Source organism: Molothrus aeneus, chromosome 5 (genome assembly GCF_037042795.1).
Source record: "Molothrus aeneus isolate 106 chromosome 5, BPBGC_Maene_1.0, whole genome shotgun sequence".
NCBI lineage: Eukaryota > Metazoa > Chordata > Aves > Passeriformes > Icteridae > Molothrus > Molothrus aeneus.
The window spans coordinates 55893279-55909499 of NC_089650.1; the positions used below are offsets into that span (position 1 = coordinate 55893279).

The window sequence follows — 16221 nt, forward strand, 5'->3', positions numbered from 1 at the left end:
CTGTTTGTGAACATGAAGCAGAGGAGAAGCAGTCCAGACAGTTTGTGGAAATAAATCTTACAAATAACAAGCAGCAATATTATGCTTTTTTACTCCTGAGCCTGATGTCCTTGTCACACAAATCCAGCCCAATACCTTCAGCATTTTCTCTGAATCCAAGAGAGGATGGCTGAGCCCTGCCTGGGCTCTGTCTTTCCCCTCATGTGTGGGTTACAGTGAGCTCCCTGCCCTCCCAGCAGTGCCACAAAGAGAAACTGCTTGGGATCTGCTTGTTTGTTCTTTAGGAAATTAATTTCCTTTGAGGGAGGAAGTTTTTGATTGTACACGGCTGAGTGAGAGATAAATTAACTCAGAAACCATCTTGTCCACTTTTTGGCTGCATCTTTAGAAAGAAATACTTCATGCTCCAGTGAAACACTGCTCTGCAGTGGGAGGAGGAGCAGGGCAGGAGATCACCTTGGCAAAGTGAAGCGGGTGTCTCAACCATCCCTCTTTTGATCTTCAAAGGTGGTAACGCTCAGTTTGGAGCTCACTCAGCTATGCTATGGCTACCCACAGTACATAAGGAGCTAACCCTGTTCTTCATTTCAGGTTTTTAAGTGCCTGGAGCAGAGAGGAGCACACACAAGTAACTATCCTATCCTGACATTTCAGGAGAAATGGTTGAACCTGTGGGTAACCATTATGTTATAGCCAGACCTGTATACTCGGAGAAAACGTTCAATGAAGAGCATGAGAAATTGCACAGATACCATAAAACCTTTTGGGATCACCTGAAACTCTATTTTAGGTAAGAAGATTTTTTTTTCAAATTAGATCTAAGAAACAGTCTTGACTGCTCTTGCACTCCATCTTGACAGTGTCCATCTCCCATTCCAACATAGCCAGTGAAAATTCATTAACTAAGTTCAATGTCAGATTTTTCTAATGGATTTTGACTGCTGTTAGAAGTCTTCCTACAGCTGTATCTAAGGTAGCTTCTCTTTTTCTGGGCCCTCAGCAGCACAGACTCTAGGAAGACCTTACTGCACCCTTTCAGTACTTAAAGGGGTCTTATAAGAAAGACATACTCAGGCTTTTTACCATGGCCTATTGCAGCATGGGATGACATGGTAAAAAGATGGGACATGGGATGATGATTTTAAACTAAAAGAAAGTATATTTGGACTGGATATCAAGAATAATTTTTTTATGATGAGGGTGGTGAGGTACTGGCACAGGTTGCCCAGAGACATGGTGGATCCCCTCTCCCTGGAAATGCTTAAGTTTTGATTGGACGGGGCTTTGAGAAACTTGATCCAGTGGGTGGCATGCCTGCTTATTGGGGTGGGGGTTTGGATTAGATGGCCACAGAGGCTCCTTTCCAACCCAAGCCATTCTAGAGTTCTATGGGAATTTGGTTTGGAAAGGACCTCTGAAGGCCACTGGATATACCTTGAAGCACAGATGGCAGTGCAGGTTGATCAGGGCTGTGATTGATCAGGGTGAGATTTTGACTTCTGGCATCCAGAACCTGAATCCTTCCCCTTTCCTCAGCTCTCTGAAACAGGCTGCAATTCAGCCAAGCTGTTCACTGACAAAATTTTGTTCCCTTGTGCCTTTGCAGCTGCTCCCCACAAAGGGCCAAAAAAATTGCTTTGCGTTTGTTTCCAGTCGTTTCGTGGCTGCCAGCATACCACTTCAGAGAGTGGGTCCTGAGTGACATCATCTCTGGCATCAACACAGGGCTGGTGGCTGTGCTGCAAGGTACCTGGGGGAAATGTGTGTCCTGACACAGCCTGCTAAGCCAGCTGCCAAGGCACTGCTGGCTTCAGCCTGCAACACACACATCACCTTCCCTGGGCCTCTGTCTTTGCAGGCCTGGCCTTTGCTTTGCTGGTGAATGTCCCCCCCAGTTATGGACTCTATGCAGCATTCTTCCCTGTCCTGGTCTATTTTATCTTTGGCACATCGAGACATATCTCAGTGGGTAAGTTCAGGCACACCACCTACCCTCCTCACTGATGAAGAGCTACATGCTGCCTCTTCAGATCTTTTAACCAAGTGCCTTGTGCTGCTCAGGTCCCTTCCCTGTCCTGAGCCTCATGGTGGGAGGAGTCGTCACCAGGCTGGTCCCTGATGACAGCACTGGAAATGGCAATTCCACAAATATCTCAGCAATAAATGATGAGAGGGTGATGGTGGCTGCATCTGTAACCTTCCTTTCTGGGGTTGTTCAGGTTGGTAAATGTATGTGTGTATGCACACCTGTGTGAATAGATGGAGGGTGGCCTGACCTTCCTCTCTGGTTTCTGCTGTTGTAGTCACCAAAGTAATCCTCTTCCACTTCCCATGTAGCTGACCCTGGCTCACTGTTAGGAGACACCTCTTCCCTCCAGTGACCAGGCACTCACATGTGCTGTGAAACCCTTGGTTTTGCACAGGCCTGAGCCCACAGCCTACACAGCTACAACCTACACCTACAGCAAAAAACAATCTACTGGATAGGAAAAAAAATAGCTGTGAAAGTAATGTGTATGATGCAGATGCACCAAGGGTATTAAAAGCTCTGCCTTGCAATGGTAAAATATTTGGATTTGTTTTTTTTAAAAAACCCACTTATCCTTACTCCCTAATAAAGAATTCCTATAGTTCCTCCTTTCCTAACATACTAATATATTTGCAGCTTCGTGAAACACTTGTACATGTGAAAATATAGGAACTGGAAACCCTAGAAATAAAGATGTATATTTTAGCAGTAAAATAAAAAGAATGGGTTTTCACTGCTGCAGCAGTTACTCATACTAGTAGTGTGCCCTCTGTTGCTATATATCAACTTTTGTTGCAAGTCTGGTGATGGTACATTCCTTAATCTCTGGATGGATGGGATTAGGTGAAAATCTTTACTTTCATTAAATATGACTGTCTTTCTTTCAAAGATTGCTTAAAAACACAAATTAATCCCACTGACATATGCTAATTTTGTGTTTCAGTTGCTTCTGGGAATTTTCCAGTTTGGATTCATCGTTATTTATCTATCACAATCATTAATCAGTGGTTTCACAACTGCTGCAGCTATCCATGTTTTGGTATCTCAACTGAAATTCATGTTTCAGTTACCTGTCCCCGGATTTAATAAACCATTTGGCATCATCTATGTAAGTGCTAGGTGCTCATTATTTGCTAATGCTATTGATGTACCTGGGATATATTTCTGACTGTGTATCACAAGGCAGTAATAACAACTCAGCAAAAAAAAAAGCAAAGCAGGAGGAAAAACAAGAGAAAAATGAGAATATGTTATTAGTATTTAGGCAATCTTTAAATTTATTACCAAGCACCAAGTTACATCCCATTAGGATAATTAGATAATATTTATTATTTTGTGGTGGAGTATTTCAATTAAGCACTCAACTCTGCCTTAAGGATTTAATTATTCATTTTTACTGGGCTGATATTATACATATTTAATTTGCATATGACTCTGTGAGGGCTGTTGGATGAGAAAGGAGGGACAAGAAGAACAGGAAGGAAGGAATGGAAAAAGGCACCTGCCCAGCAATGCCATTGCCCACATTTCCTATCACGGACTTGCCTGTTGTTTCAGCCCTCCCTCAGGGGCAAATCTGGAGGAGAGGATCACAAGTTAGTGGAAAAGGAAAAGGTCTTTTGCAGATGCTTCTATCATTTGGCAGAGGCACATGCATTGCAGTCCACATCATCCCACAGGGAATAAATCCCAAACAGCATAATCCTTAGAGCTGCTCAGATACAAGGTCCTTCTGGAAGGGATAGTGCTACTGTGCCAAGGCACAAGTGTTTTTAAAGCACCACATGTCTCTTCCTGATCCTGCAGACTCTGGAGAGCATTTTCAGCCAGATCACAAAAGCAAACGTTGCTGACCTTGTCACATCACTGATTGTCTTGCTTATCGTGTTTGTGGTAAAAGAAATGAACGATCGATACAAGGAAAAGTTACCGGCTCCCATCCCAATCGAACTCCTTGTGGTGAGTCACTTCCTTTGATTTTGCAATTGCTCCATGTTAGAACATGGGAAGCAGAGTTTTAACTATTTCTTCCCCTCTTATCCACTAAATGATGCATTATCATTTTACCCATAAAGAAAAAATTGCAGCATTCAGGAGCTATTGTGAGATGTTTTACTTCCACATAGCTGTTCTTAACTGACATATCTGTGATGTTATAAACTATGATTTTTTTCCTTGGACAGTACTGGCTTTGACACCAGCCATCTGCAGTCTCACAGCTGAGGCCCCTCTGCGCCATACCTGCAAGCAGTCACTGAAATCCTAGATATCTATGGCCACACACAAAATTATTTTGCCCTCCAGCAACAGAATGATGTTGCCCACTCTGAGCAGCAGAGGGGTGGAGGAAGCTTCACAGGGGCAGCAAGCCCCTAAAATCCTGGAGGGTGTTGTATAGACTCAAGCAGCACTTGTTTTCCCCCAGAATCTTTACAGCACCTTGTTAGAACATACCTGGTTTACTGGGTGGGATGATCTCTGTTAGTAAAATATTCTGTTACAATCTGTGTGATTTGTGAATGGAAACCCATACCTGTAGGGTCATTCAGGAATGACATCTGAACAGCAAAGGGATGTGACAATTTGGGGCATAATTCTGCCACTAGTGATGAGGCTGGACAGTGTGTAAGAAAAGGAAGGTAATTGTGTTTAATAGATTCTTCACACTCTTGCTTTAATGTGCCTAATGGAGGTGTGGTTTATTATCTTTCAGACAATCTTAGCAGCACTGATTTCCTATTTTGTCAACTTTGAAGAAAAATTTGATGTAGCTGTTGTTGGAAAACTAGAGGAAGGGTAAGTGACTTACAATTCACCAGTGGAGCAAGACGTTCTCTTTAGTTCAGCAGTGTTGAACGAGTTCAGCTATGTTTCTGATTAAAATTATCTGCTTCATCTTCTTCAGTAGGTAAATAAACATTTTTCTCTCAGTGATATGATACACTTTCAGTACACAAAAGTTACACTTAGAGCACATCTCCTACTTATCAAGGAGTACACTGAGATATGAAATAATTGTGCACTTCACTTTCTGAGATAGCTGGTGAGCAGGAGGTTGATGTTTGTGCTTTTAATTGAACTACTCACTTCTGAACTCCTCCATTTCCCTCACAGCACATTCACACTTCATCAGCCACCATCAACCCTGGGAAGCTGCCAAGACCCTGCACAATTCTCCTGTCTGGTCCCATGACCAGACATCAGCATCTCTTCAGCACCATTATCCTCCAGAGGCCTCAATATCTGCCTATCCAGAGCTATATCCACATAAAGATTATTTCTTTATGTGGATATAGAATATTTAGCCTTCATCTGGCTATGCCAGAATTTTGGCATAAAGAATCAGGTGGCACATGTCAAGTTAAGAAGAGGGAGGAAGACATTTGCTAGGACAGCAGAGTGAGTCTGGGGTGGTCTCTGTAGCCCCAGGGGTGTTAGTAGGTGAAGCTTGCAGAGCAACAGCTATTTCTGCTCATGAGTCTCCTTTCTTCAGATTTCAGTTCACTGGAAAAAAAAGAAGGGTAAAAAAGAAGTTCAGAAAGGAATTCTCCCCAGGATCTGCAAAAGACCCTTAGGCATCTCCTTCATGAGTTGAGTTTTTTGTCTTTCAGGTTTTATGCACCTGTTGCACCTGATGTAGGCATCCTCCAGAGCTGTATTGGTGATGGCATTTCCATCGCAATTGTTGGGTTTGCAGTTGCCTTCTCCGTGGCTAAAGTGTATTCCATCAAGCATGACTACCCAATAGATGGCAACCAGGTTGGCAGTAACACAGAGATCAAGATACTGCATTTATCAATGGGAAATAAGTAATTTTAGGAAAGCTTTGCCTTGTGAATAACTGTCACAAAGCAGCTCTTAAAAACAATCTCTTCTATTTTTATTTCAGGAGCTAATTGCTTTTGGGCTGGGTAATATAGTTGGTGGATCATTCAAGGGATTTGCCTCCAGCACTGCTCTGTCAAGATCAGGTGTGCAGGAGAGCACAGGAGGCAAAACACAGGTACAAAAGACAACAAGTCATGATGGCATTTAATGAAAGACAGCTCTTTTTTCCTAGCTAACCATCATGCCTGTGGGCACTTATTCATTGTGGAATTGTTCTCTCATGCAGATTGCTGGCATTATCTCATCTGTCATTGTTTTGGTTGTGATCTTGGCCATTGGGTTTCTCCTGGCACCATTACAGAAGGTATTCACTCGTTTCATCTAATGCTTCCTCCTGCTTCCCAAAGACAGGGCTAATCTCTGAGCACACTGAGTGTTCGTAGACTTCAGTGGGAGCCGAAAAGCTTGGTTCTTCTTCCCATGTTATGCCAGAAAGGACCCCTACATCTGGTCCTTCAAAGGGAACACAAGTACCCAAACACCAAAAACCAACTTTCAGGTGCCAAAAATAGGTGAGATTTACAGCCTCAGTGAGACACCTGCACTGAACCGTAGTGCAGTGTTGGATGTTCCAACAGCAGTATGCGCTGGGAGCAGAGCAGCTCCCTGGCCTTTCAGCTGCACTTTGGCCCTATTTTGTATGATCTTTTAATTCCTAATGTTTTACATTTTCTTTGCTTACTTAAACAAGGAACATGTGTTTTGGTCTTTTTAACAGTCAGTCCTTGCATCTTTGGCTCTTGGCAATTTGAAAGGAATGCTCATGCAGTTCAAGGAAATAGGCATCCTCTGGAGAAAGGACAAGTATGACTGTGTAAGTTGAGTTTCACAAGCATCAGAAGTTAAATGTTCTGAAAAAGTAATCTATCATACAAATGTTCTTTTTTTATCCCTGTTTTACTTCACTAAACAGAAAGTACAATATTTTCATGCCTTTTTTACTGGTACATCCCTTCTTAATGTTTTCCATTTTGTCCCATTTATTTGGAGTCGATCCTCACTCTTAACTTCATTTTCATCCATTTCATCAAAATCTATTAAAATAGTGCATTATATAAAGTCAAATAGAGAAGACAGTTACAGAAGATGCCTAAATGACAGAAAATATCCAAATATCTACTGCATTGACTAAGCATTCAGGGACATTTCTCACAATCACACAATGTGTCATATGGAAGATACACAGCAACAAACAAATTAAAACTGGGACTTGAAGGGTCTACTCCAAATGGTAAAGCTTGTGGCTAGAGGGCAGACTCGTTACCTCTCAGAAAATTTAGGCTCACAAATTGTCCCAGGCTTCAGTTTTCCCAGCTATCAAACAGTTATCTGCCCCATGAAAATACTTTGAACTCTGTGACTAAAAGTTATTCAGTATTATCTAGTAATTTATCAGTCGTGTACACTCACAGGACCTATATTTGCACATTTACAGCTCTCAACTTCAGCAGATTTCTGATTCACTTCTAATCTTGCCTTTCTGCTGGATTTTCATTAGGTTCTTGACATGTATATAATGTTGCCATCCACCGTGTCCTTACAGGTTATATGGGTGGTGACTTTCTTAGCTGCCATCTTTCTTGGCCTGGACATTGGACTAGCAACAGCTGTGGCATTCCAGCTGCTGACTGTGGTAATCCGCTCCCAGATGTGAGTACTAGTTCAAGGAAATGGTATCCCAGGGCCTCCTGTTTTCATATAAGTTTTCTCCCTCTGTACAGGGAAGGGTAACAGCCCTGTCTGTGCTTTGGTCTGTCCAGAAACCGTGCATGGAAAAATAATTTACAGGCATAAAACCTTTGGATGTGGGGCTTGCCTCAGCGTGCCACTCTATCTGAGATGGTTTCATTTGATCCTTGGCATCCTCCAAGTTTGAATGTGGGACACAAATAATTGTTTGTGTGTTTGTTCACAGTCCAAGCTGCACTGTTTTGGCCAATGTTGGGAGAAGTAACATCTACAGAAACAGGAAGGATTACACTGATGTAAGAAATGTCTCATTTCTTTTACCGCCTGCTGCACTTGTGCTTCTATAGCAGACATTGCCACTGACACTTTTCTTCATTTTACAGATCTATGAGCCAGAGGGAGTGAAGATTTTCAGATGCTCCTCTCCAATCTTCTTTGCTAATATTGAATTTTTCAGAGAGAAACTCATCACTGCTGTAAGTGTCTGGGGCTGTTCTGAACATATGAATTGTATGACACTTTAAGGTGGATACAGTTTCCCAATAATTACTATATATGCAGTTATTCCACAGTTCAAGGGTGAACTTTCTTTATACTGTTACCACTACTGTAATATAACATGTATGCACACACCTCTGAGAAAGAGAACAGCCTGTCTCATGCTGAACTTACACCATAGCATTGTCTATACCATACATATACCATAACAATACATATTTCAAGAACAAAGGAGTGTAAACATAGATAATAAAAAGGAAAATTTATTTTATTTTATTCTCTTTGCTCTTCTACTGTTTACACAGAATACGTTCTAACTTACTCATCTTGCCCCAAGAATGTAACCACAACAGTCAGAAGAATGCCAAATGGAATCATCCTCTCAAAGAGGTCTTAACATCTTTCATAACAAACTGGTGAATGCAGCCAGTGTTTCCATAGCCAGCACAGAGATGCAGGACCCCTGAGCCCCCACTGTGTGAATGAGGCTCACCATCCCCAGCCCAAACACAACTTGCACCATAACCTCCCCTTCCTGCTGCTCTTAGTGAGGAGTTGATAAGCAGTGACTCCCCTGAGCACTCGTAATGAGCAGTTTGCTCTTCACATGAGGGACTGAAACTGGCAGAGGAAAGAGGGAATCTGACACATTTGGTTCTCCATGTGCTTGGCTTTCACCTCAGAAGAGCCTGAAGCTTTTTTTCTGAGTGCAGATGTTCACACCACTCTTTCTCTACAAATACAGATACTTCTAACACCTTTCTCCTCTACACACTAGATGGATGAGGCAGAAGACTTGCAGGAATTTAGTATTTTAGCCTAATTTTCTTATTAGCCTAATTTACCTGCCATCTAATTCTTTAAAACCAGCTCAGCGTTTCAAGAGACATATGCAGGCAACGTGATAAAATCTGGCTTTCTTCTTCAGGAAAAAGAGTGGGTGAATGACCCACGCTGCAGTCAGGAGGCACAAAGCAGATACAAATCATGAGCTTTCAGATCTTGGCCACCCCATAATGCAGATGAGTAGGAGATGGCAGCACTGTGCCAGCCTGCTGGAGTTGCTGGCCTGTGCACAGCACTGTCACTGCTATAATGCTGTCCATGCTGGTGTCCTAAAGCAGTACAGATAGCCCTGCCTCATTTGCAGCCATTCCCATCGACATCCTTCCAACCTGGAATGAGCTCTTGCTAGAATTTGTGAAAAGTGGTGGACAACATCAAGTTCAAACTATGGTCATCATGACTGTAACAAAAGCCTTATAAGATGCTTTGTCCTTCCCCTGGTGTCACAGAGGTGTTTTTTTGTTTAATTATTCAAAGTGCTGGTTTTGCAGGTTGGCTTCAACCCACTGAGAGTCCTGAGGAAACGCAATAAAGCTCTGAGGAAGATTAGGAAGATGCTGAAGAAAGGAGAGCTGCAAGTGACACCGGTATGTCAGGCAATCCCCTGGGGTGAGGGGGGAGTTAAGCAACCAAGCTCCCTGTTTTACATGGCAAAGAAGGACCTAATAGCCTTCCTTCTTAATTAGATACACTATTCCCCAAGTTGCCACTTCATGACATAAACACATTTTAAAACCAAGATTTTAAATGGCTCTCACAGTTAGAGACCTATAGATTTACCATGGGCAGAGCTTCTGCATGTCCACTGGAGCTGTGTTTGACAACAAATAGCAGGATCAGATCCCACAGAAGTGAATATCTTTCTGCATTAATGGTAGGATAAAGCTAGTTTTCTCCCAGCTCAAATCCTGCATGCCTTTTGTTGCCTTGTTCCAAAATTACTGAATTAAAATGTGTCTGGCAACCGGCTTCAGGAAACAATAAAAAGCCATCATCCAGTGATTATGATGATGATTAAATAATTTCCATATTTCTCCAGACAAGGGAGAGACAGAACTTTCCAGGTGGGTCCTGCTCTGTCTCATGGGAAGATCAGTTGTGTGTTGCCATTACTCTTGCCCTTGTGTGAGAAGTACCACTATCCTGGCTGGGTATTGAAGAGAACTAATTAGGACATTTTTCTATGTCAACACAGAAGGGCTTGATTTGCATGGCTAACTCTACATATGAGTCAGAGGAAGAGTTGGACAACAACAAGATAGAGGAGCTGGACCAGCCCACCATCATGACAGACTTGCCCATTCGGATCAACTGGAGCACTGACCTCCCCCCTGGCATCAGCGTGCCCCAGATCAACCTCCACAGCATCATTCTAGATTTCTCATCTGTGTCCTTCCTTGATTTTTCTGCCATGACAGTCCTCCGAAAGGTAATCACAATTCACAAGACAAACAGTGATCGTATGAGAGAAAATCTTACAAATGCAGTTACACTTGAGGGATACACATGAGTGAAGGGATGGTGCCCTTCACAGAGGGACCTGGACAGGATTGGGCCCACCTGAACCTCATGAAGTTCAACAAGGCCAAGTGCAAAGTGCTGCAGGTGGATCAGGGCAATGCCCAGTATTGATACAGACTGGGGAATCAATGGATTGAGAACAGTCCTTCAGAGGAGGAGATAAGGATACTGATGGATGAAAAGTTGGACATGACCTGGCAATGTGCACTCACAGGCCAGAAAGCCAATCATATCCTGGGATGCATAAAAAGAAGTATGACCAGCAGGTGATTCTTCCCCAATCTCATGAGAGATTCTACTCCTCTCTCATGAGACCTCACCCGGGGTAGGTGACCACCTGTGGGGTCACCAACACAGGAAAGACATGGACATCTTAGAACAGGTCCAGACGAGAACCATGGAAAGGACCAGAGGGCTGGAGCATCTCTCCTGTGAGGAGAGGCTGAGAGAGTTGTTCAGCCTAGAGAGGAGAAGGCTGTGAAGGCTGTACTATTAAGTATGGCCTTTCCATACTTAAAGGGAGCCTATGAAAAGGCATGGAGAGGGATTTTTACAGCGGTATACAGTGACAGGACAAGAGGCAATGGCTTTAAAGTGAAAGAGGGCAGGTCCAGATTAGAAGAAATCTTTTACTGTGAGGGTGGTGAAACACTGAAACAGGTTGCCCAGAGAAGCTATGGATGCTCGATCCCTGAAACTGTTCAATGGCAAGTTGGATGATGCTCTGAGCAACCTGCTCCAGTGTAAAGTGTCCTTGTCCAGGGCAGGGTTTGGAACAAGATGGTCTTTAAGTCCCTTCCAACCAAAACCATTCTATGATTCTTTTCTGTGTTTGTAGTCTGCTTCTTAAAGGCATTGCTACAGGGACTAAAGGCCAGTGGCAAACCTTGAGTTTATGTAAATTTGAATGTGCATTTTCTATAGAAAAAGTTTAGGAAATAGTTTAAATAGTCAATATAAATTGTCTTGGAATTAAAGTGTTGGCTGTGGTACCCTTTCTTCACCTGGTAAGATTTTGGGAAGCTTTGCAGAAATGTAGATATGAAATATAGCTTTGAACACCCAGCTGCAGCTGGAACATTGGATTTCTGCTCCTGCTTTTGCTTGCTCAGATGACCTTGAACAAAGAAAAAGGTACAACGTTTTCAATAGAAGCAGCTGCAGGTAACTGTCTGGAGGCACAGATCCATAGGAACTAAAGACCCACCATGACAGTGGGAATTCTAGTTCTGCTCAATTTCCCAGTTACAAAAATCTCCCCCAGAAGATTGTGAAGTAATTTTTTTTTAGTTTCATCATGTATCATGTAGAGACAACAAAGCCATACAACTTATGAAAGATCACCTACTTCTCTGTGAGCTAAACCTTTTCAATACTGCCTCTTTTCAAAAGGCTTGGCCACCCCTGTCTGCAGCCATGTGAAGAGATTGTCCTGCCTCTATGTGCAACAGAGTTTGAGTCTAGATCCACTTACCATCATAGATCTTAAATATCATAGAGTGGTTGGTATATTTGCTGTGGCTAATCACTATAGTGGCAATCAGCAAGCCCAGCAGAATCTAAATGGTGTCTCCTTCTGGTTTAACAGACTTTGAAAGAGTTTGTCCGGCTCGACATTGACATTTACATTGCTGGGGCGTACGGTGAGTACTGGCCTTTGCTTTGGCATCACCACAGATGCCTCTTCCCACTGCCTCCCCTGCTGACCACTGAGTATGGCTGTGGAGGATCACCCAGTTTTACCTTCCAGTCCTGGATAGCAAACTGGTCCCACTAAATGGGAAATTGTCCTTCCCCTGCTGTCCCCAAAAGGCTGGGACCATGTGTGATGGCTCTTTTTGCCTATGGCCACTGCTGTGTTGTAGAGCTCTGGGCTGCCGGACCCACCGTCATGCACCCTGGGCTGGGCATTGAATAAGAAAAGGGGCTCAAATTCCTTCCTGCCTGGCATAGAGCAGGGAACTACTGATGGGCATTTATGTTCCATCCTCTTGATATCCATAAAGCCATCTGCTTTAATAAATAAAACTGCATTATACCAGCAGCTCCCATGTTCACTCAGTGGGCATGCTCAGGATACACAATTTCTTCCTTTTTAAGGCCTGCAGCTCACTTATGCTTTGATTTTGTTCACTCACAGAGGGCCTCCTGGACAAACTGGAGAGAAGTGCATTTTTTGATGAAGAGATTAAGCCATCCATGTTTTTCCTCACCATTCATGATGCAGTTTTACACATTTTGCTGAAGAAGGACATAGCCAACTCCCCCAAATTAAAGCTGGCTGAGGTAACACTACAGTCTTCATCTTTCATTACTTTAGTGTCTTTCCAGTATTGCCAAGCTCCCAGCAGTGCCCTGCACAGCTATAGCTGTGTGTGCTACACTGTCTCTATTTTCAAAATGATAATCATTAAAACTCAGCTGGTCTCCAATCAAATTGAAGAACAAGAGTGGCTCCTGATTCAGGTGTGTGGAAAACCATTTGTGAAAGGAGTGAATAATCCCCACTGGTGGCTGGCCTGGCTGTGGACTTCAAGTCATCTCTTTGGGAAGAGCACAGTGCCCATCCACCATGCACCTCTGTGGTCACCCACCCAGCAGAGACTGCTCAATTTGCTGCAGTGGCTCTTGAAAGGCAGACTTTATGCTGCTTGCATATAGGCATTCCAGCCCTGTCTGTCTTCAAAAGGAGCACTAAAGTAGTGTGGATAAATTGTACTGCCAGATGTGGTGATGGCCTTTCTGGGAGTGTTCTTAAATCACGAGCAAGAAAGGATCCTGTGTACAATGAATGTGTTTAAATGTACCAGACCCAGAATGCTTCTCATGTGGAAACTGCCTAATCCCACTTAACTGAGCTGGTCCAGATCTTCTGCACTGACCCAGAGATGCGGTGGAGGTCATTAAAGCCTGACAAGTGAGAGCTTCCTTTCTTCTATGTCAACATCCCAGGCATGTTCCAGAGATTTAAAAATAAAGACCTTCTTTAATGTGAAAAACGATAAACAGAAAAAGAAAAGCAATCCATTTCCTAACCCACAACTTCTTGTGCTTGTTGCAGGAGAAGGGTAGAAGCAGTGACTTTGTCATCATCCCCAGGAACGGACTGCGCAGCCGCGAGTGCACAGTAAGGCTCTGGCCATGGCCCTCCTCCAGCTGTAGACAGTGCAGCCCAAAAGAGCTGCTCATGGGAATGGCTAGCTCAGACAACAAAAGCATCTTCACACCTGAGCTCTTGTGTCAGCCCAGGGCAGAAAGCCACCAGACAGTTTACTGATGGGATTGGCTTAGGGCAAAGCCTTACTGGGGTAAGAGGGATGGAGTCAGCCCTCGAGCCTTGCGGTGTGCACGGAGCAGAGGGGAGGCAGGCAAAGGCTGCCTCACCAGCCTGCCTCACCTGGTATCCTCACCTTCCTCCACAGCTCCTCCATGATAAAGTCACTGGTAGAATGGCCCTGTGGCAGAGAAGTCAACATTAGTCCAGTTTATCTAAATGTCTCAGGCAGAAGGGGAGTCTGGAGACAGAGATAAGGAAGGGACACATGCAGCCTTCCAGCACAAAGAGAGAAGGGCAGTATCCAGCACGGGGCAACCATGTAAGGAGGAAATGTCAGACCCCAATGCTTTAGGGGATCAAATACTTACACCATTTACCAGATGACACCTACCATGGCTATTCTTTACAGAATGTGGAATTTTTTTTTTTTTTTTTTATTCCCTACAGATTCCAACAGAAACAAAATTTTAGACTTAACTTCCTAAGTATAATATCATCCAGCAACACAATGTCAGAGAAGATGAATGTGTGATGAGCATGAAGACAGAAGGATGCTTTTAAATACCTTAAAAAGGATTTACTACATATAGATATGTTCCAGGTTTTGAAATGGGCTTGTTAGTCTTTATGTGTCTCTGTATATATAAATGTATTTATATATAGACATATATATATATTTATATAGAGAGGCTAAAATCACACAGATTTTCTTGTTTCATGCCACAGTTTGTAGACAACCTGTACAGTTACTTGAGAATCTATAAATATTTGAAATCTTGTATTGGATACCACAGAATAATAGTTAGGACTGATATTTTATCTTCATCATGTATATAACTTGAATAAAGTTTTCTTGATGGTTTGTAAGATATTTAGTAGAATGAGTTAAACTTGCTCTCAGTTTACTACCACAAGCATAAGCACAGTGTACATAGTGACTAATGTATCTAATTATGAAGATTGTTCAGGAAAGACACAGGATTTTCAGATCCAAACAAGATCCATTGATTTGGATTGAGCTTGTGTAAAGTGCACAAGGGAGGACACATTTATAGTGAACCATTGTATACAGAGAGTGAGCCACCATGGTTTCAGTGACTGTATGTGCATTTGTCCATGCACCATCAGGGTAGCTCACAGTCAGTGAGACCAGCCTGTGACAGACACTGGCCCCAGAAGTTGGCTGGAGGAGCTGTGGGTGTGGAGCTCCAGGTGGGCAGGCTGAATTGCCTGGATCTATGGACAGACAGGCAGAGGGCTTCAGCTTAAAGAGTCTACTCTGATACACTGCACAACTGCTGTCAGTTAACCCCTGCTGCAAGTCTAAGGCTTGAAGATGAACTACATCACAACCTTCAAAGAACACCCAATGCCCACAGTGACAGAACTTTTAATTTCTCATAGCAAGTGCTAGAGGTATAAAAATCTTCAGCCTAGAGGAAAATGGAACCATTCCTGGAGTCTGAAAGAAACAGCACTCTGAAATCACAAGAGTTTTTAGTTTTCAAAGCCTAGTTTCGACTTTCAGTTGAGCTGGGGTAGCCAGAAATGTGCATTTGGACTTGAAGAAGGGCTGAAGGAAGGACAAAGTGTTCTGGACTACAGTTTTTATCTTCAGAGTATGCAAGTGTTAAAAACAAAATCTGTTAAATATTTTCATCTTTTTTTAATTATTTTTTTTAATCTGGAGTTATCTGATGAGAACCAAGCTGGGAGACAGTATTAAAATTGAGGAGATTTTGAATATAGAAAGAATTAGGTGAGCTTGAAGACAGAAGTAGACAAGTTCAGCTTTCAGGAAACACTCACGCAATTTGAAGATGAATAACAAGCTGTGCTTCTGTGGTGGGTGATCCTGTGCCTGACGTGGTGTGGGAGACGTGGCCCTCAGTGGCATCACAGAGATGCTGCTTCCTGCAGACACCAGAGGGAAGGTGAGCAGCTGCTCACAGCAGCCACTGCTCTTCTGAGTGTGCCACAGCAGAGTGGCACACTCACTGTCAAGTACGTGCCATGTGCCAGATACTCAGCACAGCAGTACCTGAAGACAGGTACAATTAGCACACTGCCAAAGTGCCCATCCAATGCAGCCTTCCAAAAAACATAGAGTGAGACACAACAGATTTTCCAGAACAAGAAAGTGATTTGGTCACCACAATATAGAAAAGACATGAAACTATTAGAGAGTGTCCAAAGGAGGGCAACAAAGATGGTGAAGGACCTTGAGGAGAAGCTGTATAAGGAGTGGCTGAGGTCACTTGGGCTGTTCAGCCTGGGGGAGACTGAGGGGAGACCTCGCTGCAGTTACAACTTCCTCATGAGGGGAAGAGGACAGATGCTGATCTTTTCTCGGTGGTGACCAGGGACAGGACCCAAGGGAGTGGCCTGAAGTTGTGCTGGGGGAGGTTTAGATTGAATATTAGGAAAGATTTCTTCACCCAGAGGGTGGTTGGGCACTGGAACAGGCTCCCCA

General features: G+C 43.3%; 1 protein-coding gene across 1 annotated transcript; it reads left to right on the top strand.

The window, feature by feature from the left end:
• The first annotated feature begins 659 nt into the window (after positions 1-659).
• SLC26A3 (solute carrier family 26 member 3) lies at positions 660-14244 on the top strand. Its single transcript, XM_066550005.1, has 20 exons — positions 660-790; positions 1607-1746; positions 1859-1969; positions 2062-2219; positions 2973-3137; positions 3836-3988; positions 4743-4825; positions 5641-5788; positions 5919-6032; positions 6144-6221; positions 6636-6731; positions 7461-7567; positions 7833-7902; positions 7990-8082; positions 9442-9537; positions 10146-10379; positions 12060-12114; positions 12612-12757; positions 13533-13598; positions 14196-14244. The coding sequence occupies exons 1-20, from the start codon at positions 660-662 to the stop codon at positions 14217-14219; spliced, it is 2268 nt and encodes a 755-aa protein (XP_066406102.1). The 3' UTR covers positions 14220-14244.
• Positions 14245-16221: the final 1977 nt, after the last annotated feature.